The 22,079-nt window shown below is 46.5% G+C and overlaps 1 protein-coding gene across 15 annotated transcripts in view; it reads left to right on the top strand.

Annotated features, from left to right (window-relative positions):
- The window catches only part of USF1 (upstream transcription factor 1), a 173,608-nt gene that overhangs the window by 62,096 nt on the left and 89,433 nt on the right, over positions 1–22,079 (top strand). For 6 of the 15 annotated variants that reach the window (XM_086945406.1, XM_086945404.1, XM_086945410.1 and 3 more), the window contains one exon: positions 7,927–8,009. The exons of 5 other annotated variants lie outside the window; for them this stretch is intronic. In XM_086945406.1, the coding sequence (XP_086801532.1) occupies positions 8,002–8,009 (8 nt within the window). In that variant the 5' untranslated portion in view covers positions 7,927–8,001. Of the gene's footprint in view, positions 1–7,926; positions 8,010–10,807; positions 10,888–22,079 lie in introns of those variants that run through there. 4 more of the 15 variants (XM_086945401.1, XM_086945400.1, XM_086945402.1 and 1 more) reach the window with 2 other exon arrangements.

Raw genomic sequence — 22,079 nt, 5'->3', positions numbered from 1 at the left:
AGTGCTACTAGTGGGAAAAGGGGAACTCCCGCAGCTGCGCGCTGCCTAGGTATAATTAACAATCAGAGGGGGGAGAGAGAGAAATCAGAATGGATTCATTCTCCCTGGGCATATTTAAATAAACAGTTAGAATCCACTCCTTGAGATTAAGGGTGTCTCCTCCACAGTGGGGAACACATTTATGTTTTTAGGTCCCCTCACACACCAACAACCCCCTTGGTGTCATGCTTCATCATTGGGGTCATCGTACCCCTCTACGGGGTACGGCGTGCTGCGACCTACGGAGACGTGGGAGCACTTGTTAGACTATGTGTGGTGTTGGTGAGGGGGTATTTTGTATAAATGTGAGTGTATTGTGGGGTTTGGGAAATAGTGATAGTTAAAAAGAACCTGGCTCGTGGGGTGACAAAATTATTTAATAAGACCCCGGGCTGGTGCTGTTAAAATAGAGGGTGGGAGGTCACTACGGTGATAATGTGCCTTACCTCCTTTTTGTGTGCGTCGACATGTTTCGGTGCCAGAAGCACCTTCTTCAGGACGGGGTGCACAAATCCCCACCTTACTCACGTTTCTCTAACTAATACCAGAATTTTCTAATAAAGTGAGGAAAAATTACAGTGCAGGTAAAAGTAATGTACCTAGCAAAAAAGGCGTTGTCTATTGATCAACCTGTAAAGGAAAGAAGACAAAAAAATGTTTTCTGGTGGTCTCTCTCTCCATATCCATAGGTAAAATGTCCAGTGGTTACAGGTTTTTAGACTGGGGACTAACACTACAGGTCTAAATGACAATATCGGAAACAAACGGTGTGTGGAGGGTCAAGGGGAATGTTTAACGACCTGTCTACTCACTCCCCAATTACTCAAAGAAACACACAAAAGAGTAGAACAGGTCTATTGGTGGTGTGTGACTATATCAGTGACTAAGAGACAGTAGGCTGCATATGTGAACCAATGCTGTTGGAGATCATTGGAAACAAAAAGCTAGTATCAATCCCATCAGACCACCCCTTTGGTGGAATATGCGTCATGTGGGAATTGCTGATCAATCCGTGTCGTAACCGGCCATGTAGTGCCGGTATGGAGCTGGATGTCAGAAGACTAGCCATGATGTTTGCCATACAGTGGACTAGAAAACGTGCAGTGCTAAAGTGATGGTGATAAATAAAATTGACTACACAGGCTCTGAGAAAGTGTATGTACGGGAGTCCGTGTGTCAAGGATTAAAAGCCGCGCCTGGTAGAGTGACTACCCTATGGCGCTTGTGCAGTACGGTCTTAAATAAGAATAAGCTACTGCAGCGGTAACTACACATGTTACGCTAGGTGAAAATAACACTGAGTTTACTAGTAGAAGGATACATATCTACCAGGAACATTAATGGTTAGGCGTCCACTGGCGGGAAAGAAGCATATCTTCTTCCTATCAATAAAACAAAAGAATGTTGGACAACAACACTGAATCACACATACACAGCTGTCTGCAACAAAGAAACTTAATAGACAAAACACACCTGCATGAATAATTGGCATTCTGCATGTATTAAAAAGCATAATAGCATCATCACTAAGAGGCATTTCCTCAAAGTGATACTCACCCAGCTTTGTGTGGGTGAAGACCTCACCTCACCCGGCAACCGCTCGGGAGTATGAGGCCCCGCTCTGTGGTGTAGAAAAAAGGGGGTCACAGTGAACACACAATTCTACAGTGCCCAAGCCAAATGCTCTACACACAAACCCAACTAACGTGTGATAGGTACCCAACTGTCCAACTACAGTTCACATCCAGTGAAGCTACCCATGTGTTGCATAGAGGATAGCATAGTACACACACTATAGGGTACATTTAGATAATTTTGTGATGGTATTTAAAACCTAAAGTTTGAATCAATACACTTCATAAAACTAGGCTAATGGCGCTAGTTCCAGGGGCTAATAGTGGTCCACAGCCGAATGGGTCTTAGAGGCGCCTTACTCCTTGATATTGAAGGGGCCCCGAATTATGGGTATCTAAGTTAGTCTCGGCTGTGGACCACTATTAGCCCCTGGAACTAGCGCCATTAGCCTAGTTGGGTTTGTGTGTAGAGCATTTGGCTTGGGCACTGTAGAATTGTGTGTTCACTGTGACCCCCTTTTTTCTACACCACAGAGCGGGGCCTCATACTCCCGAGCGGTTGCCGGGTGAGGTGAGGTCTTCACCCACACAAAGTTGGGTGAGTATCACTTTGAGGAAATGCCTCTTAGTGATGATGCTATTATGCTTTTTAATACATGCAGAATGCCAATTATTCATGCAGGTGTGTTTTGTCTATTAAGTTTCTTTGTTGCAGACAGCTGTGTATGTGTGATTCAGTGTTGTTGTCCAACATTCTTTTGTTTTATTGATAGGAAGAAGATATGCTTCTTTCCCGCCAGTGGACGCCTAACCATTAATGTTCCTGGTAGATATGTATCCTTCTACTAGTAAACTCAGTGTTATTTTCACCTAGCGTAACATGTGTAGTTACCGCTGCAGTAGCTTATTCTTATTTAAGACCGTACTGCACAAGCGCCATAGGGTAGTCACTCTACCAGGCGCGGCTTTTAATCCTTGACACACGGACTCCCGTACATACACTTTCTCAGAGCCTGTGTAGTCAATTTTATTTATCACCATCACTTTAGCACTGCACATTTTCTAGTCCACTGTATGGCAAACATCATGGCTAGTCTTCTGACATCCAGCCCCATACCGGCACTACATGGCCGGTTACGACACGGATTGATCAGCAATTCCCACATGACGCATATTCCACCAAAGGGGTGGTCTGATGGGATTGATACTAGCTTTTTGTTTCCAATGATCTCCAACAGCATTGGTTCACATATGCAGCCTACTGTCTCTTAGTCACTGATATAGTCACACACCACCAATAGACCTGTTCTACTCTTTTGTGTGTTTCTTCTAAATGACAATATCCCCTGGGGTCAGTTAACTTAGATGATGCCCTGATGAATGTCCTCTTTAACGCGGCGTAAATACAATTTATGTAAACAGAGTGTCTCATGAAGATTTCCAGACTTTCCCCACATGAGCATCTACCAGACGAACCATAATATGCCCGGGGGTCTGCATCTTTCATTCATCCTTAGAATATATATCCACTCATCCTGGTAATATGTATTCTCTGCCCCTTGGCAAAAGAAAACAAGCAAACAATGAAATGCAGTATTATAAAGAAAGTGGGCGTTTTTTCCAACGAAATGCAATGCACATTGTGTCCGTTAGGAAGAAAAACATCATTCGTATTGCCATAAGTAACCATCATGAGATATGAGACAAGCGCAGGATAGCGCATGCGCATAACGGGTAACAAAGACACCCATAACAGCGCATGCGCAGCAGGAAAAAACACACCGCATGGACGCATGCGCGAAGGAAAGACGCGAGAAAACAATGATCGCGAGCAAGGAACCGACAATGACCATATATGGCCATAAGGAAACCTTAGTCATGCAATTAACTAATTAACTCCAACCCGGGAAAAGGTATAAAACCCCGGTTTCAAAATTCCTTCTGGCATTATCACCGGAGCCACGTAGGGATCGATCGGGACGTATTTCCTCGTAGAAATCGTGAGTAGAAAGGTCTGATGATTGTGAGCACTGCCACCACTACATGAATGTAAGTTAAACCAAGACCTAAATATGCCTTTCTTTCTCAAACAGGTGCTAGTTAGCACACCAGATCCTGACGTTTTGGCTCGTGAGGTTTATCTACAACTCAAAAACAGTATGTTGTAAATATGTAATGGCATGAAATTGACATTTTTCCTCCTCACTTTACAGGGATATAACACAAACGTTGTCCTTTCCCTCTTTACCAACAATAGTGTTACGACCAGGAAATTATTTGAAAACATCTGATCAAAAATGTCCTCATTAAGTGTGTGTGCTCTATGTTGTGTCTCAGTGAGTCTAGTGTGTTTTTTGTAAAATATTTTTATCCCACTATAAGCACTGGAATACAGCTATAGTATGTCACCTGTAACCACTGGACATTTTACCTATGGATATGGAGAGAGAGACCTCCAGAAAAATGTTTTTTGTCTTAATTCCTTTACAGGTTGATCAATAGACAACACCTTTTTTGCTAGGTACATTACTTTTACCTGCACTATAATTTTTCCTCACTTTTATTAGAAACTTCTGGTATTAGTTAGAGAAATGTGAGTAAGGTGGGGATTTGTGCACCCCGTACTGAAGCAAGTGCTTCTGGCACCGAAACATGTCGATGCACACAAAACTGAGGTAACGCACATTGTCAGCGTAGTGACCTCCCACCCTCATTTTTAACAGCTCCAGCCCGGGGGCTTATTAAATAATTTTTCGTCACCCCACGAGCCAGGTTCTTTTTAACTATCACTATTTCCCAAACCCCACAATACACTCACATTTATTCAAAATACCCCCTCACCAACACCACACATAGTCTAACAAGTGCTCCCACGTCTCCGTAGGTCGCAGCACGCCGTACCCCGTAGAGGGGTACGATGACCCCGATGATGAAGCATGACACCAAGGGGCCTGTTGGTGTGTTAGGGGACCTAAAAACATAAAGGTGTTCCCCACTGTGGAGGAGACACCCTTAATCTCAAGGAGTGGATTCTAACTGTTTATTTAAATATGCCCAGGGAGAATAAATCCATTCTGATTTCTCTCTCTCCCCCCTCTGATTGTTAATTATAGCCATGCTAAACAGCAGTGTGGGTGCTTTGTTGTGTGGCTAAAACTATCTTAAAAAAGAGCTATGATGAACCCTGGACCAATTTTTATTTTATTTATTAAAGTGCATTAGCGATGGATGCATCAAAGTCCTTTTTTAGGTCTCACCTGAGCCAGTGCATGCGCTGCTCTGGCGCGACATTTAGTTAGCGGGGTTTTGAAAGTGCTACGCCATGCTTTTGATGGCCTAGCGCTTGCGTTCATGTGCAAGGCGCCGCCAACTGGACTGTGATCAGTTTCACTTTCACGCGCGCGCTCCTTTTCGTGGCTGCACGTCTTGTTTTTATCTACTTTTGCACATTTACTGAGAGTGCATCAGTGCATGTGTCTGCAGTCTCCTTCAGCCCTGCACTCCTCCTGCTCTCTGCGTTGTTTTGATTCACGCCGATCCTTCTCCTGGTGTCTATTGCATTTTGACCCACACTCGACAGCGGCCCCCTTGGCCCCCTTCCCCCCCCCCCTCCTCTTCAAAATCTGTCTGTCCTCTCACTTTGATTACTATCTGCTTTCCATTTCATCAGTCTCTCCCCGCTGCTTCCTCCATCCTGCCCTTCCACAATCCTCACTACTCAGTCATGCTCTTTTCATCCTTGTGCCTTTCTCCTCTCCCTCTTTCTGGATATTGTTGATGTGAACTTCTTTCGTTAATTTGCTGCTTTAAGACTCATTTTCTATTTCTTGTTTCCGTCAGACGGCATCATAGCCCTTTTTTGCTCTCTGTGGTTATGCTTATTTTCTAGAATTTTTTCCAAGTTGCCTCTGAGTTTGTTCTGTACGGTTTATTTCAAATATCTTTTTGGTGGTGAGCTTCTTGATTTTTTTAGGTTTGCCTCGCAGTGAGCCTTCAGCACTGGCCCATAGAAGCCGCTGAAGGGGGTGTATTTGTACAAATTAATGGATGTTACTCTACGCATGGGTACTTTTCTTGCCATATTAGATGATTTATTTAACTATCAGTATACAAAACTGAGGCGTGTTTTTTTTTTACTTCCAGTGTCGTTGATTCCTTGTATACTTTTGCAGCTCTAGTTTTTTTCCCTTTTTTCAGAGATTTTTTTATTTTTTTTTACCAAACTTACCTTTCACAATCTCTTGCTACAGACCTTGCTGTTCTTCTATTCTTCATCCCAATTGTATCCTTCAGTATCCTCTTGCCGTGGGCTTGGGTCTTAAATATATTTACTTCCAATGGCCTTTTATCCCCGTGTTCGATGTTGTGTCCTGTGCTTCTTTAAATGGCTTCATGGCACCAGCCTGGGCATGAGTGTAGAGCTATAGACATATGCTGCATTTCGTTTTAGTTAGACTTTTAAATATACACATGTATGTATATCAACAGCTGTTGTTAAACATGAGCTCCTGCTGCCTCCCAGTATTTTGTGCACCCACTCCCACTCCAGCCCAATCCAGGGCCTGGCACCCCTCGCTCAGCCATTACAATCCAGAATTAGGCACCTCTTCTGTGATATTACATCCCTTTATTTGTGAAGCGTGTGTACATCCCGAAACATGCACTTAAGTAACTTAAGTGATAAACAGTTTCACAATTTGAAAAAATAGATAACTTTTAAAACCTCCCAACACGTGCGTGCTGCAGTTCAGTAAACCCCCTTCAAAGCATTCCATAATTTATATTTCCGCTAAATAAAAAAAAACATTTTAAACAACCAGAATAATCCTCAATCCCATCATCATGAAAATATGTGTGATACTGATTTTTCCGATCATTTCCACATCCTGTGTTCTTAACCTTTTTGAAACAAAATGAAAACAGCCAAATAACCATTCATTCCCATAGAAGCCGCTGAACGGGGTGTATTTGTACAAATTAATGGATGTTACTCTACGCATGGGTACTTTTCTTGCCATATTAGATGATTTATTTAACTATCAGTATACAAAACTGAGGCGTGTTTTTTTTACTTCCAGTGTCGTTGATTCCTTGTATACTTTTGCAGCTCTAGTTTTTTGTTTTCCTCTGTTTGTGTCTCAGTGTTTCCACATTGATTAGTGCACTCGTGAAGGTTTGAGCTATTTGCGTTGCAAATATTAATGCAACGCCAATAGCTCAAACTTTCAATAATGCAAGACCTATTGCATTGCAAATGCTTGTTTATTAATATGTTTAGCTGCTGCATGGCAGCCACACTGCTGTACAGCATGACTACCAGTCATTGCCAAAGTTGGCAATACCTATGCTGTACAGCATGAACAAAAGACCATGACAAAGCCAGTAGTCTCAATGGCTAGACCTATTGGCTTTGCCATTACTTGTTAGGTCTCCGCACAACACCTCTGTCATTCTGAGCAAATCCGTTAAACCGCCCCTATGCGTGCAAAAGAAAAAAATATATGACCTTTGTTAAGACTGCCTACCACATAAAGCAATTATTCCCATGCATATGTCTTAGTGAAAATATATTTGAGAGCAGATAACACCTGTTGCCATAATAAACAACATTTTCAAAAGAGAAAATGACTTATTTGAAGTGCTTGTGGCACAGTAAAACATAGCTGCAGGAGTTTTAAAAAGCATTACAGGGAAGGAGAAAAATATAAGTTGTACCTCCATCACAGTGCGATCAGTGAGAGTACTTGGTCGATGCTCCAGCTGGAAGAAGAGGAAGTGCAGCCAGAATGTACTGGCCAATTGGAAGGAAGCAAATTAGTGACAATGAGGCCAATGAATGTTAAACATGGGCATGCTGCAAGCCTCTTGTTGTATACAATATCTCTCCCAAGCAAGAGCGTCGCAGACGAGACCTAAAAACATAATGGGTGGAATGTTTGAATAAATCCCAACTAATTATTTGGAGCTTCATTTTGGACCATTCTTTCTTTTTTTAATTTGCCCACAATATCACCTCAGACCAGAACCAAACATATGCTTGTGTTCCTGTTCAGAGTGGGCCTAGCATTGTTTTTTGTTTCTCAGACTTCACTTACTGGAGCAGGACAAAAGGTGATTTGCGTATGACTGGTTCCTGTCTAAGGTGGTGTGGTGAATAAAAAAAATTATGGAATGTGAAACACCTGTGTTGTTTGACTCTTTTACTCCACCGACCGGTGATAGTGTATATGTATTGCTTTACATCACATGCAGACTGACCCCTCATTTCATTTGTAAAGTTCTGACAAATCTAAACATATATTGTCATTTACAGGAATTGCTTTAGAGTTCAAACTCATTGAAACACCATTCTGGGGATGCTCCTGGTCTGATGTGACACACAGGAATTATGAAGGGGTGAGTTTTCAATTGCTGTTTTGCGTTTACGGTTAACACAACCATATTTGTACTTTAATATATTGGAAGACCAGCCAGCCTTACCTGAAGGTCAAGCAGTCATAATGTAGATGCTTATGATAGTAGTGCAGATGACAGTGATACATTTATCAAAAAGTGTAGTGCAGATGACCGTGATAAATTTATAAAAAATGATAATGTACTTGTAGGAGCCCAGATTCGCCCACAAAGATTAACTACAAGCTTAAGTAAAGATTTTAGGCATTTCTAAAATTGCCACCTTTCATATTTTGTAGGGAATACAGATGCCATGATGAAACAAACAACCTGGCAGCACCTTTTCTGCTCCTTCCCTTCAGGAATATCTATTTAATAACTCGCTGTTCCACACTAACCTCACAATTCCTCTATGACTGTGATCTGCAAACATTAGACATTTCTGGGTCTTGGTTGTGAGGTTTCTATTAGCTTCAAACATTTATTCCTTCTTTCTCAATTGAGATGTTCTTTGACTTGGAAGATATCATTCTGTGTTTATATCAGTACACTGTTCAGTCTAGATTAGAGATGGCTGGAACTCATGGAGTTTAACTGCGAAATTCCACTGAGTTACAGAAAAACTCTGCAAGGTTCTGCGAAATTCAGTAACTGTGCAGAAAATATGCAGCTCGTTCTACAAGGTAGCGCTGGTAGCACAAGCAGTACTGAAAATCAGCGCAAATGGCACCAGGCATTGTGCAAGAGCACACAGCCATTTTGCTGCTGTTAGAGTACAAAATATACTCAAGCGGCATTAATTCTACTCAAATAGCGGCCCTCTGACCGCAACCGATTGGGAACGCCAACGACCGCCCGCCTTACAAAATCCTACTAAGGGACGCCAAATCGAGCTTGCCAGGTCGCATATTCTAGAGTCTCATGAGGGAAAAATTCCCCCATGCAGCGGGATTTGGTCAACACTCTGCGTTAAAGAGTAACGCGGAGTGACCAAAATGCTGCGGGCAAAATGGAACATTCAACCCACCCCTAGTCTAAATCCACAACTCTGCTCTTGGAAGCCAATGCTCATATTTGTCGTCATTGCCTTCTGGACACTAATTTATTTTCTGTTTTGATGTGCACTTTCCACACCACTGAGAAATCATAAAGAATGCCTAATAAAGACTTTGACCTGTTAAATTGTCTTTAGATAGATAACATTAATTTCAATTTGCATTCCCATTGCAAGATAATGTGTATATTCTGCCAATAGCTTGTTGTAATCACTTTCTATTAACAATGTACTATTTTGATTGATATTTTGATACATTTTAAATGCCCCAGGATGTATATACACCCTACTTTTAAGGATTCGCAACTCTGGTTTATAGAGCTGACCTCTGGGGCCCCAACAGATATAGTAGAATTCCAGAGTGTAGAGCTATAGGAGCTTATAAAGAAATTTCAGTTGAAACACAACAAAGTGAAATTAGGATTTTCAAAATTAATTATTTGAGACCGAATAAGGCTCAAAGATATCAGTTCATTAAAATTGTATGTGATAAGATGTTAAAAACGTGAGAACAAGGATCCAGTTCACGCTGCTATTTTTACGGCTATGCGACATTAAATGCGTAAATAGTAGCCTGTATGAGTACTCTGGAAAATTGAGTTACTCACATGTAAATGCAGCTGTAGGGTGCTATTTTAAATTCATAACTCACCAGCAGGATTACTGGGTACTTGCTATTTGAGAAACCGATTGTATGTTCATGTGATGTCCTTATTGAAGATGCCAAAGTTGCATAGGCGTTGGGTTTGGTTAAGCTCTGGTCAGTGGATTTGAGGTATAATTGAGAACTTTAAAATGCTTTCTGTGGGTGTATAGTAGCCTGTGTTCATGTGGTGGGTTCACTGAGTGACGTGGATGTGTACGCTGTTAACTTTGTGTGGATTTGATTCACCCCTGTTATCTTTGAAAATGTATAATAAAAATCACATCTGTCTATCATAGATCTAGATCTATACCTACCATTCAAGGGATTTTTGTATGCGTTTAAAAATGTCCAAAATGAACATCTTTCTGCAACTTTCCAAAACAGTTTTTCGATGTTTATGCCTAATGTATCCCATTATATCCCTTATAATTTGTTTGTGTGTCAGGACTATACAAATGGTCTTGTTTTGAGCACCTAGCTAAATTAGTCATAATTAAAGTGATATGCATACTGCCTTCTTAAGAACCCAGTAGATGCATCTTGTAAGACTGAGTCTTAACAATTTACTATTGTCAGGATGTAATAGATCTGTGAACTGTTTTCATAGGGCAAGCTGAAGGAAGTGATTGTTAAAAATGTTTGTACTTTCAGTGGAATTCTGACGTCAATATTTAAAATTATGGGTAGAAGTAATTAAACTTGATCTTGATTTTGAGTTATTATTTACCAGCATAGTAAAATTCTGTACGCTGTTCAGCCTATTGCATGTCAGTTGAGGAAAATACCTATTTTTATTCTTTTTTTTTTTTTTTTTTTAATAAATAGATTTTGTAGAAAGAAGAAAGATTATTTAAGAGAAGTATTTTTAATTTAACTATTTCTCTTTTAACTAAGGAACTATTTCACACTTCTATATTTTGCGTCTTAAAAGGTGCTGTGATGGTTTTCCTGAACTCCTTTGTTTTTGCGTCATGTTACCCTTGCTTTGTAAATTGATGTAGCTCTCCAATTTAAGGCTCCAACTCCTGAATGCTGGGTATGGATCCAGAAAAAATGCCCTATTTAGAATCTGGTTAATCTTACATTATTTCATTTCATAAGGTGGTAAGCATATGGAAGGGGAGCAGAATGTCAGATAACTTGCCCTCATCTTTATACCTCCTTCCCTTGGTTGATGAAAGGTACAGTTTTTTACATACCTATCCTGGAGTTGAGTTGTCTGGTAATTGCATTTATTGATTGTTCCAAATGTATTGCTTGACTTTGAAGTATCATAAATATGCTGTCTTCCTGTATCATGGTTTGAGTAAGCTTATTGTATTCCTTTCACATACACTTGGCAGTGGTTTTTGTTACAACTTTTTAATATGAAACTTTCCATATTCCACTTTCAATGGCATGTCACTCTGAAATCTCATCTTTAATCATTTCCTTGTTATCAGATTTCCTTTTTTTAATAGATGGTTTCCTGGTATCCTTATCTACTGACAATGGTCCCACCGCCATCGTAATGATGCCCAAATGTCTTTTGCCCTTTCTACAGCAAAATCCTTAAACCTAGGATTAGCACAGTGTCATCAAAGCCAAGTTGTAAAATGACAAGCCTTTTACCAATCGAGGTACAGTATTACAGCTTTGGATTGGTGAAATTGCTTTTATTAATTCAAGGTTGGCTTGGATGGTATTTTACCATATCCAGAGCTGTAAACTGTGCCAGAAGTGGTAAAAGGCTTTTGTCATTTTACAGCTCGGTTTGAATCCTCTGTTTAAAGATTTGCTGTAGAAAAGTAGTGACAAAGGCTGTAAAAGCCGAAATGCTTCTGACGCTGTGATGGATCTGCCATGTTTGCCGAAATATCAAATAAACCTTTTGAATCATTGCCTTGAGTGGCGTTCTGTTGAGAGAGAGCAATAGAAGTAGCATCATGTAAATACGCTCTGGCGTTTTGTGTGCAGCCCAGACTATCGGGTCGCATGCCACCTGTACGGAGAGACTTGATATATATATATTTGTTTTCTCCCTGTGATTTCTCAAATATAATCAAACTAATTCAAAACTAACTCTAAATTCAAACTAACTCATTCATTATTACTTACTCCTAAAAGTGATTATTTTTTGGCAATCTTACCTTCATTGATAGAGGTATCCATTTTCCGTTTGATCTTTTCACTGCATTCATTATGCTTCAATGCTGTTGATGCATTCAGCTTTCAGTACTATTTCCGCAGAGCGATCTATTAAGGTGATTTCTACTTTGATGTGTTGGAATGTGATGGAGAGCGAACATGACTACTACTTAAAAAGACATACCTTTATTTTCAACTTTTTCTTTTCCTTTACTAAAATATTATAGTATATGGGAAGCAGGTCTAAAATTATCGAATAGAGCGTAAAGTTAATATCTGAAAGAGACACGTTGGTGATAGATTCCTTACCTTAGAATATCCCCAGGCGTCAGACTGGATCTGGAAAGGTTTGCTTAGCAGTACCCCTGCGCGTCTATAGGTGGCGTCCTGCGGCTCCGCGTCAGTCACTGGCATCGTATGCGCTGAGATGGCGTCACGGAGACTACTTAGGCGCCACCCATGCTTGCTGACGTCAGTTCTTTCTTTTTCCGCGCCAGCAAGCGCAGATCCGGATGAGCAAGTACCGTAGTCACATTTTGACTACTTTTGAGACTTTTGTCCCCCCACTTTTTTCTCCTGGTGCACATAGGGATGCCTGGCTTTAAGTCCTATGGGGCCTGTCGCCGTAATATGTCGGTGGCGGACCCCCACGATGTTTGCCTCTACTACCTGGAGACTGATCACGACTGCCGGGACTGTCGAGCCATGGCCCGAAGGCCTTGAGGGAGCGGCGCCGGAAAATGCTGGAGGTCTGGCATTCGTCCTACCGCCGCTTCGGGTCTAGGGGCCGTTCCCCGGACCTCTCGCGGGACCGAGCAGTTGCTCCTCGGGCTCCAAGTCTTCGCCTTCGGATTCTGGTAAGCGACGCCATAAAAAGAAGTCGAGGCAGCGTGTCTGTTCTCCGACGTCCCCCTGTCGCTCCTCGGAGGTGGACGAGGGGGACAGGGGCTCCGCCCTTGCGGCTCCTCTGGAGCCTGGGAGTCCCATGGTCTACCTGCCCTACCCGGGTCCGTCGGTGACTCCAGAACAGGTGCAAGAATTTCTTGCTGCCATGGACCGCCTTTTTAGGCCTCGGGCTCCCGCCAGCGAGACTTCGGGCCCCCGCCAGCGAGACTTCGGGCCCTGCGGTAAAATCCTGTTGGCCCGGCGGCTCCGCCAGCAAATCCAACCCGGCGCCACAGGATCCTACGCCGTTGGCTCTGGCCCCGGCGCCAAGAGGTGCAGCGTTGCCGACTCCGGTGCCGCATTTGTTACCGTTTTGTCTGCCCTTGCCCCTGTTCCAGGACCATTTTGTTTCGGCCTGGGATCCGCATTGGGAGGTGGCGCTGGTCCGGCCATTTCCGATGCCGTTTGTCCCTTCTCCGACTCCGGCCCTGCCGCCATGACCGGCCGCTCAAGTGCCGGAGGCGGAGGAGGACTGGGAAGGATCAGAGGACCCCCCCCTGACCCGGCAATGTGGCTCCGAGCAGGATTGGGTGGACGACCTGGAAGACGCCGGCGACCTCGATGTCTCTTCTCACCCGGGGTTTGCATCTCCCCCTCCCACGATGGAGGAGGGCACTTCCTACTCGATGGTGCTCCGTCGGGCTGCTGAGGCCCTCAACCTCGACCTCATCCACAGTGGCCCACAAAACCAACCTCCTCACTGAGGTGCTCCAAATGGCGTCTACTTCGTTGGAGCCATTGCTTCCCTTCAGTGATGCTCTTACCGACGTCCTCTTAGTCACTTGGTTACGGCCAGCCACGGGGGCTCCGATGGATAAAAACGTTGCCAGACGCCACCGCCCGGCGCCTGGCGACCCTTCCTTTCTGACCACCCATCTCAAGCCTAATAGTCTGGTCATCCTGGCCTCAACGTGGCAGAGTGCCATTCCCACAGCTCTGCCGGATAAGGACTCCATGAAACTAGATCAGTTTGGTAAGCGGTTGTTCTCTTTGGTCAGCTTAGGGCTGTGGTCAGTGTACACCACCTGCTTGATGGGCCTCTACTCTCACACAGTGTGGGATACCGTTGCTCAGGTGTTGCCTCAGTGATCTGAGGAAGTCCAGGCTGTCCTTTCTCAGGCGATTGCTGAAGGAAAGGTTGCGACTAAGTTCGCCATTCGGTGTGGTTTCGACACTGCAGACTAGTGGGGCAGGGCGATGTCTACGACGGTAGCGTTGTTATGCCACGCCTGGTTACGTTAGACTGGGGTTTTGCCTGCTGTCCAGGGCTCGCTCATGGATATGCCCTTCGACAGCACCCGCTTGTTTGGCGATAAGGCAGACAGTGTTTTGGAGCATTTTAAGGACTCTCGGAACACCGCCAAGTCCTTGGGTCTTTCTGCGAAGAACCCGGCCACTCCTGATTTTCGTTCTTTTCGTGGCCAGGGCAGGGTCACCCAGCCACGTTCCTCTAACAAGCCTGTGCAGAACCAGCCTCAGCTCGGCCGTAGCCATGGCTTCCGCAGGGGTGGGGAATCAGCACATGGGTCAGTCCACCTCCACCCCGCTGCTCCTTCCTCCAAACCTTCCTAGTCTGAGCTTTGTGGAGCACCCCACGCCAGTGGGTGGCAGGAGCCGCCATCACCTCCCCCAATGGCGCGATATCACTTCGGACAAATGGGTGCTGCAAATAATCTGCAAGGGTTATTCTCTTCCCTTTCAGTCCTCCCCTCCGGCCATGCCACCTCGGTACCACCGCATGTCAGGGGATCATTTGCTTCTTCTCCAACGGGAAGTCACGGACCTCTTGGCCAAGGGGGCCATTGAGTGCGTTCCCGGCCAGAAAGTAGGGAGTGGTTGTTATTCCCACTACTTTCTGGTTCCCAAGGGGGGGTCATCGCCCCATCTTGGACCTCCGGGACGTCAATTGCTTCCTCAGGAAGCAGAAATTCAAAATGCTGGCTCTGGCTCAGGTCGTGGCTGCCCTCGACCCTGGAGACTGGATGGTAGCGTTGGACTTGCAGGACGCTTATTTTCACATCCCCCTCCTGCCGGCCCACCAGCGTTACCTGCGGTTCGCATTAGGCCAGGAGCATTTTCAGTTTGCCGTGCTCCCCTTCGGGGTTACAAGCGCCCCTCGGCTGTTCACGAAAGTGATGGCGGAGGTTGCAGCTCACCCGCGTAGGTCTGGGGTGTCAGTCTTCCCTTACCTAGGCAACTGGTTGTTGAAGGCGGGCTCGCCCCAGACAGTTGTCAGCCACTTTCAGACTACGGCCGACCTCATGCATCTGCTGGGGTTCTCCATCAACGTGCTGAAGTCGCACCCGAGTCCCTCTCAGAAGCTCCCTTTCTTCGGAGTGGTTCTGGATTCAACGCTGTTTCAGGTTTATCCTCCAGAGCTGCGAGTCCGGGATGTCAGGCTATGATTACGATCTTTCAGCCTCTTTCCCGGGTTTGTCAGGTTGATCCTCCGGCTTCTGGGCCTGATGGCCTCCTGCATCCTGCTGGTGACACATGCCAGATGGCATATGCGGGCTTTGCAGTGGGTCCTGAAGTTCCAGTGGGCGCAACATCAGGGCAACCTGTCCGATCATGTCCAGATCTCGGAGGGCACTGCTCAGCACATGTAGTGGTGGCTCACGAATCAAGATTGGGTCTGGGGCAGATCCCTCTCCCTTCCCGGACCGGAGCACACAATGGTGACCGATGCATCCCTCCTGGGTTGGGGAGGCCAGTTGGGAGAGGCGGAGATCAGAGGCCTCTGGTCTCCGGCGGAGTCCGGGCTCCATATCAACCTTTTGGAGTTTTGGGCGATCCTGCTTGCTCTGAAAGCATTTCTCCCCTCTGTCTGGGGAAGTGTGATGCAGGTGTTCACGGACAACACCACCGCCATGTGGTATTGCAACAAACTGGGCGGGTGGGGTCCTGGAGCCTATGTTGGGGGGCTCTGTGCCTCTGGACATGGCTGGAACATCAAGGCATTACCTTGGTGGTTCAACACCTGACAGGTTCTCTGAACGCCAGGGCGGACAAACTCAGCCGCCGGTGCTTGATGGATCATGAATGGCGTCTGAACTCGGACGTGGCGCAATGTCTCAATCAGCAGTGGAAAGAACCTTGGTTAGATCTATTCGCCACCGAAGAAAACGTGCAATGTCATCAGTTCTGCGCGTTGGAATTTCCAAGACAGCACTCGCTCTGCGACGCTTTTCGTCGCTAGTGGAGCTGCGGACTTTTATACGCCTTTCCGCCTATACCAATTCTGCCCAGAGTGCTGAAGAAGATTTGGCGCGACCATGCCCAGGTCATCCTTGTAGCTCCGGATTGGGCACAAAGATACTGGTATCCCGAGCTACTCAGCATGGCGATTGATCCCCCGCTCCATCTGCCTCTTCGGGAGGATCTTCTGTCGCAGCAGCATGGGATGGTCCTACACCCAAATCTGTCCAGTGTCCACTTCCATGCGTGGAGATTTAGCGGCGACAGTTGACAGCTTTCGACCTTCCTTCCGAAGTCTGTGATTTTGGCAGCCAGGCGTCCCTCCACTAAAATGGTGTACACCTGCAGGTGGAACTAATTTGTGGCATGGTGCACAGGAAAGGCTGTGGATTCCCTTTCTGCCACTCTTTCCGAGGTCCTTCTGTTCCTTCTCTCTCTTGCCCAGCAGGGCTCTCCTCTGGGCACTATCAAGGGTTATCTTTCTGCCATCTCCGCCTTTCTGCGGCTTTCTGATCAACCCTCTCAAGTCCCCGGTTGTTAACCGTTTCCTGATAGGCATTACGCACACATTTCCTCCCGTGCCTTGCATAATGCCTCAATGGGACTTGAATCTTGTCTTGACCTTTCTGATGTGCGCTCCCTTTGAGCCCCTTCATAACTCTCCCTTACGTCTTCTCTCTCTCAAGACGGCTTTCCTGGTAGCTATCACCTCTGCCAGAAGGGTTAGCTTCAGATTCTGACTTCTAAACCTCCTTTCCTTTCTGTTCATCCGGACAAGGTGGTTCTGAGGACCCGTCCTTCTTACTTGCCAAAGGTTGTCACGCCCTTCCACATCGGGCAAACTATCACTTTGCCCACCTTCTTTCCGCCTCCGCATCCTTCAAGGGAAGAGGAGAGGCTCCACCGTCTGGACCCAAAACATGCGCTCGCATTCTATCTGCTGCATACAAAACAGTTCCAGGTGGATGATCAGCTCTTTGTTGGCTACGTGGGCACCAAAAAAGGTTGTGCCGTGCACAAACGGACCATTTCCTGGTGGGTCGTTCTGTGCATTAAAGCATGTTACTCCTTGGCCAAGAGGAACCTCCTGTGGGGCTGCGTGCCCATTCGACCGGGGCTGGGTGCCCATTCGACCAGGGCAACTGCAGATACTACTGCCTTGGGACAGGGCGTTCCCTTGCAGAACATTTGTCATGCAGCTACGTGGTCCTCGCTGCACACGTTTACCAAGCATTACTGCCTTGACAGTCCAGTCTGGGGAGATGGCTTCTTTGGCCGTACTGTTCTCCGTGGTTAGTATTGCTGGGGTATGTATTCTAAGGTAAGGAGTCTATCACTAACGTGTCTCTTTCAGATGCACGTGTTACTTGTTGTGTAACGATATATCTGTAAGAAACGTTAGTTTGTGATCGATTCCTTACCGCCCCTCCCATCCGCCCCGTTCTACGAACTGATTTCTAGGGTTGAGGTCATCCATTTAGGGCCCTAGTTTTATGCACCAATGGTCAGTATCTTGCATGGCTGTGCGTTCCTGGTGCGGAAAGTCGTGTACAGAACTGTTGTCAGTGCGCATGGGTGGTTCCTAAGTAGTCTCCGTGACATCATCTCGGCGCTTACGATGCCATTGACTGACGCGGAGCCACAGGACGCCACCTACGGACGCGTAGGGGTACTGCTAAGCAAAACTTTCCAGGTCCAGTCTGACGCCTGGGGATATTCTAAGGTAAGGAATCTATCACTAACTAATATCTCGTACACATAGATCGTTACACAAGTAGTAACTTGTGCGTAATACCAATTCTTGTTTTATTACTAGTTTTAACAAAAAGAATATGCTTTTAAAATAGATATGAGAACTAAGTCTGTCAATAAAGTTTGAAAACCTGGGGTTTTTAGGTCTAGATTTACCTTCTTTGAAAATACTTTTTTTTAAAAAAATCTTTTTATTGTTTTCAAACACAAACGGCACCCATGAGAATGACTGAACATGTACACATTCAACAAATTCCGGATAGATATCAGGATAACCAAGGCATTAACCCCTACTGCACGACAGCTCAATTAAGGTACTATCTTAAAAGTCCAGTAGACACCCCCTCGAAAATAACCATTACAGTCATATGATATCAACATAAAGCAATACAATCTTACCATAATGCCCCATGCATCAGATTCATTCTCAATTCGGCCCCCAACTCTCTTGCCCAGCAACCACCCAACCGGCACGTCAACCCAGAAATTATGTGTAATAGTGTTAGGTTCAATCAACTATGTAGACCTTCCTGGTTTCCCAATTTACAGCTGGAATAGATGTAATGACCATTGTGGAGGTACAGGGACCCCTCGCTGCGCTTTCCATCTCGAAGGTGGGTATTCTTCTGCAAGTCCTCATCCCCAATCGAGGCCCCCATCTCTGACTCAGATCCTGCATCCGCCCCCTTCAGTTCAACAATAAGGGCCTCCCACTCTTGTGCTCCCTCCAGTGCTTTGTCATTGTGGTACCTATGTGCCTGATGCAGGCGAACTGTGCCCTCACTGCTCACCCATAGGAGTAATGCAGCCTTCCATCTAGGCCCCGCTGCCGCCTTCCAATGGGACGTAATATCTCTCTTGGCAAGCAACAATCCCAAATCTAAAAATGTACTCGTCAGTTTCGTTTTGCTGGTATGTGGGAACCAATGCAACGAGCTCCCTTCCCGCATCCTTCAAGAAAAGCAATAGGTTGTCTGCTTACAGCGAAATATAGTGTAGGCGTCCACAGCTCTTCAGACCCTGAAACTCCTTCCCTATTCGTGCACGCGCCGCTAATGGTTCAATGGCAAGGGCAAAGAGCAACGGGGAGAGCGGGCAACCCTGTCTGGTGCCACGCCCTACCAAATACGAGGAGGAGACTACCCTACCCACTCGCACCCTAGCGCTTGCAGATGCATATAAAATTTCGGTTCACCGGATATAGCCCTCTCCAAGCTCAAAGGCTCTCATGACTGCGAATAAATAAGGCCATTCCAAGCTGTCAAACGTCTTTGCAATGTCCACCGACAGAACTACCGCCGTATCCTCCTCACCATAGTCCCCACTCAGTATGCGTACCAACCTACGTATGCTACCAGCCGTGTTTCGTGTAGGAATAAAGCCGGACTGGCTGTATCAATCGCGTCATAAGGGGGAGGAGTCTAGTGGCTAGCACCCGACTCAAAATCTTAGTCAGTAGTGAGCATTGACAGCGGCCGATAAGCCGCCGGGTCCGTGGGGTCCTTCCCTGACATAAGGAGGGGAATAATAATGGCCTCCCTAGTCGAAGTCATTAACACTCCCAACCGCTTCACCTCCCTATACATGGACAGCAGTCTAGGAGCCAACACATCCACGTAAGCCGAATAAAACTCCATAGGCAACCCATCACTACCTGGAGTATTGTTACGCGTCAATTGTTTAATGGCGCAACGAATTTCGGGAATCGAGATATCCTGTCCAAGGGAGTCCGCTTGCTCCACCTCCACCACAGGCAGCTCCAAGTCTGCCAAGAACGCCTGCATGTCTCCCGTCCTGTCTGTAAGTGGCTCGTATAGAGGGCAGCATAAAAGGACCTAAACCGATCGTTTATTTGATCTTCCGTGTATTCCAACAGCCCAGAGTCAGAGGTCGGCGCTAAGATAGGGATACATCTGGGGAGGGGATTGGCCAGCCACGCCAGCAAGGTGCCCAACTTATCACGTTCGGCGTGCGCGCGGGCCAAATAGGCTCTGTAAGCAAAGCACCATAGGCGCTCCACCACCGCTGCTATAGCTTCCTTCAGGGTCCGGACCGCGTCCTGCTCCACAGAACCAGCAGAGTGGTCTCACGTCTCAGCATCCTCTATTTAACGTAATACCAGTTTCCGCACACCCACCTGCTTAGTGATGCAAAACCCCCGGGTCACTACCTTAAAAGCGTCCCACTCTAAAGCCCTTGTCGTGGCCGTACCCTCATTCTCAGAAAAATACAGCTCAATTCCCTCATTCAGATCGGATCCTCCAGTAACTCTGGGCGCAAGTGCCACGTCGGGATAGCAGAGCGCTCCTTGGCCCAATAGAAACTCACTAGCAATGGGTTGTGTTCCGAGATAGTGCACAATAAATACTCGCTATTGGCTACCATAGCAGCCAATCCCGGACTACACAAAACCACATCAAGCCGTACGTGCAAATCTTGTAAAGCGGAGTAAAAAGAATAATCCCGCTCAGCCAGGTGTTGAGCCCGCCAAACATCTTTAAACCCCCAATGATCCTGCCATTGGGCCCTGATCTTCGCTAACTTATGAATCGGGGCGCCAGACAACGGTGGGTGGGACCTATCCTAACATCACATCCACCACAGAGTTGAAGTCTCCTCCCAGCATCACTGGATTTGTGAATTAGGACCCCAGGGTCACAGATAAGCCTTCAAAAAAGGACGCCTGCTCCACATTAGGAGCGTAAATACTACAAAGAGTCACCTCTCTTCCATGCAGTCGCCCCTTCACTGCCACATACCGGCCCTCTGGGTCTGTCAGCTGTTCAGTCATCTGAAAGGGAACCCCGGCTCTAACCCAGATCAACACTCCCTGCGCAAATGCTGAATAAGTGGTGCAATAAAGCTGTCCTCGCCACCTACGCTGCAGAACCAACCCTTCCGCCCTAGTTAGATGTGTTTCCTGTAAAAACGCTATCTGCACGCCCCTCTGAACCAAATAAGAATGGACTTTATATCTACGCTGCATGGAGTGCAATCCCCGCACATTCCAGGTCACACATTTCATATCAGGTAATGGTCCGGTATTGTAAATACAAAAGAATCCACAAACACTCCTCACTGTTCCTTAGCCGCGCCGGCCGGTACCCCCCCCCCCAACCTCCTCCCTTCCCAGCCCCCAACTGTCCCTCCCCACCCGCATTGTCATCCATCGCCCCCAGAGCAGGCACTAACATAGTGAATCCCATCCAAACCAGCCCATCTATCACACAACGATGCAAGGCTTATCTATCGAGGAACCATCCGGTGGGGGTTGGTTAGAGCCCAGTAAATAATCCACAAACAATCAGTACAGCAACCAATTACCGCCCCAGAAATCCCCGAAAGCTAAAGTCCCCCCACAACAACCCCCCCCCCCCCCCCCCCCCGCAGCCACACCGTCTTCATTTACATAGGCAGCACTCCAATACATCCAAACCAGAAACAATCTAGATTTACATATTGCTAGCTCACCCCAACAGTCCTTTCGCAACATATAGGCACAACAACTCCTCTCCCCCACCCCCCCCGCTGCCCACAATGTTACTCATCTAGTAGTCCGTCTGCTGTTCCCGGAGTAACCAACGGCAGACTTGTACTGTCCGCCGCTGTAGAATCCGCTCCAGATTGACCCCGGTCAGTGTCCGGGCCCGACCTTCCTAATGAAAGCAGCAGCTGTTCGCCAGAGATCACCGTCACCGCTTTCAGTGCTTCTCTGCGCTCCAGGTCCGTTTGGGAGGTAGATGGTTTCCGCACGCCCCTCCGTCGGTACTTTATACATTGCGATCTGCGGGCTGTAAGTCTGCAGCCCTTTCCCGTTCCTCCTGCTCCAGACCATCTTTGCCAGCTCTGTAAGTTTCCAGCCAACCCCACGCATCCTCTGGCGTATCATGAAAGCGGGTTTTCCCATCCAGGATTATTCGCAATTTAGCCGGGAAGAACAGGGAGTACTGAATCCCCTCCGCTCGAAATTCCTTCTTGACCGCCTGCAAGGACGCGTGGCGCCGCTGGGTGTCAAATGAATAGTCCGGGAACAGCGTGACCTTGCTATTATCAACCTGAAAAGGGCCATCTGTTCACGCCTTCTTGAGAAGCAGGTCCCTGTCCTTAAAATGCAACAGACGCGCCACCACCGGCCGGGGGCCTCGCAGGGACTCAGTGTGCACGTTCCAGGGTATAGAAAGTCGATAAACACTCTGGGGCCACCACCGTCCGCAGCCAGTCTTCCAGATAGCTCACTATATCCGATACCTTGATTTTTTTTCCGGCAGGCCCACCACTCGGATGTTGTTCCGCCGGTTCCTTCCTTGTGCATCCTCAGCTCGCCGTTCAAGTATTGCAATCCGGTCTAACG

The sequence above is a fragment of the Lissotriton vulgaris genome, chromosome 12, assembly GCF_964263255.1.
Source record: "Lissotriton vulgaris chromosome 12, aLisVul1.2, whole genome shotgun sequence".
Taxonomy (NCBI): Eukaryota; Metazoa; Chordata; class Amphibia; order Caudata; family Salamandridae; genus Lissotriton; species Lissotriton vulgaris.
The sequence above is the reverse complement of the archived record's forward strand: the minus strand, read 5'-3'. Positions and strand labels throughout refer to the sequence as shown.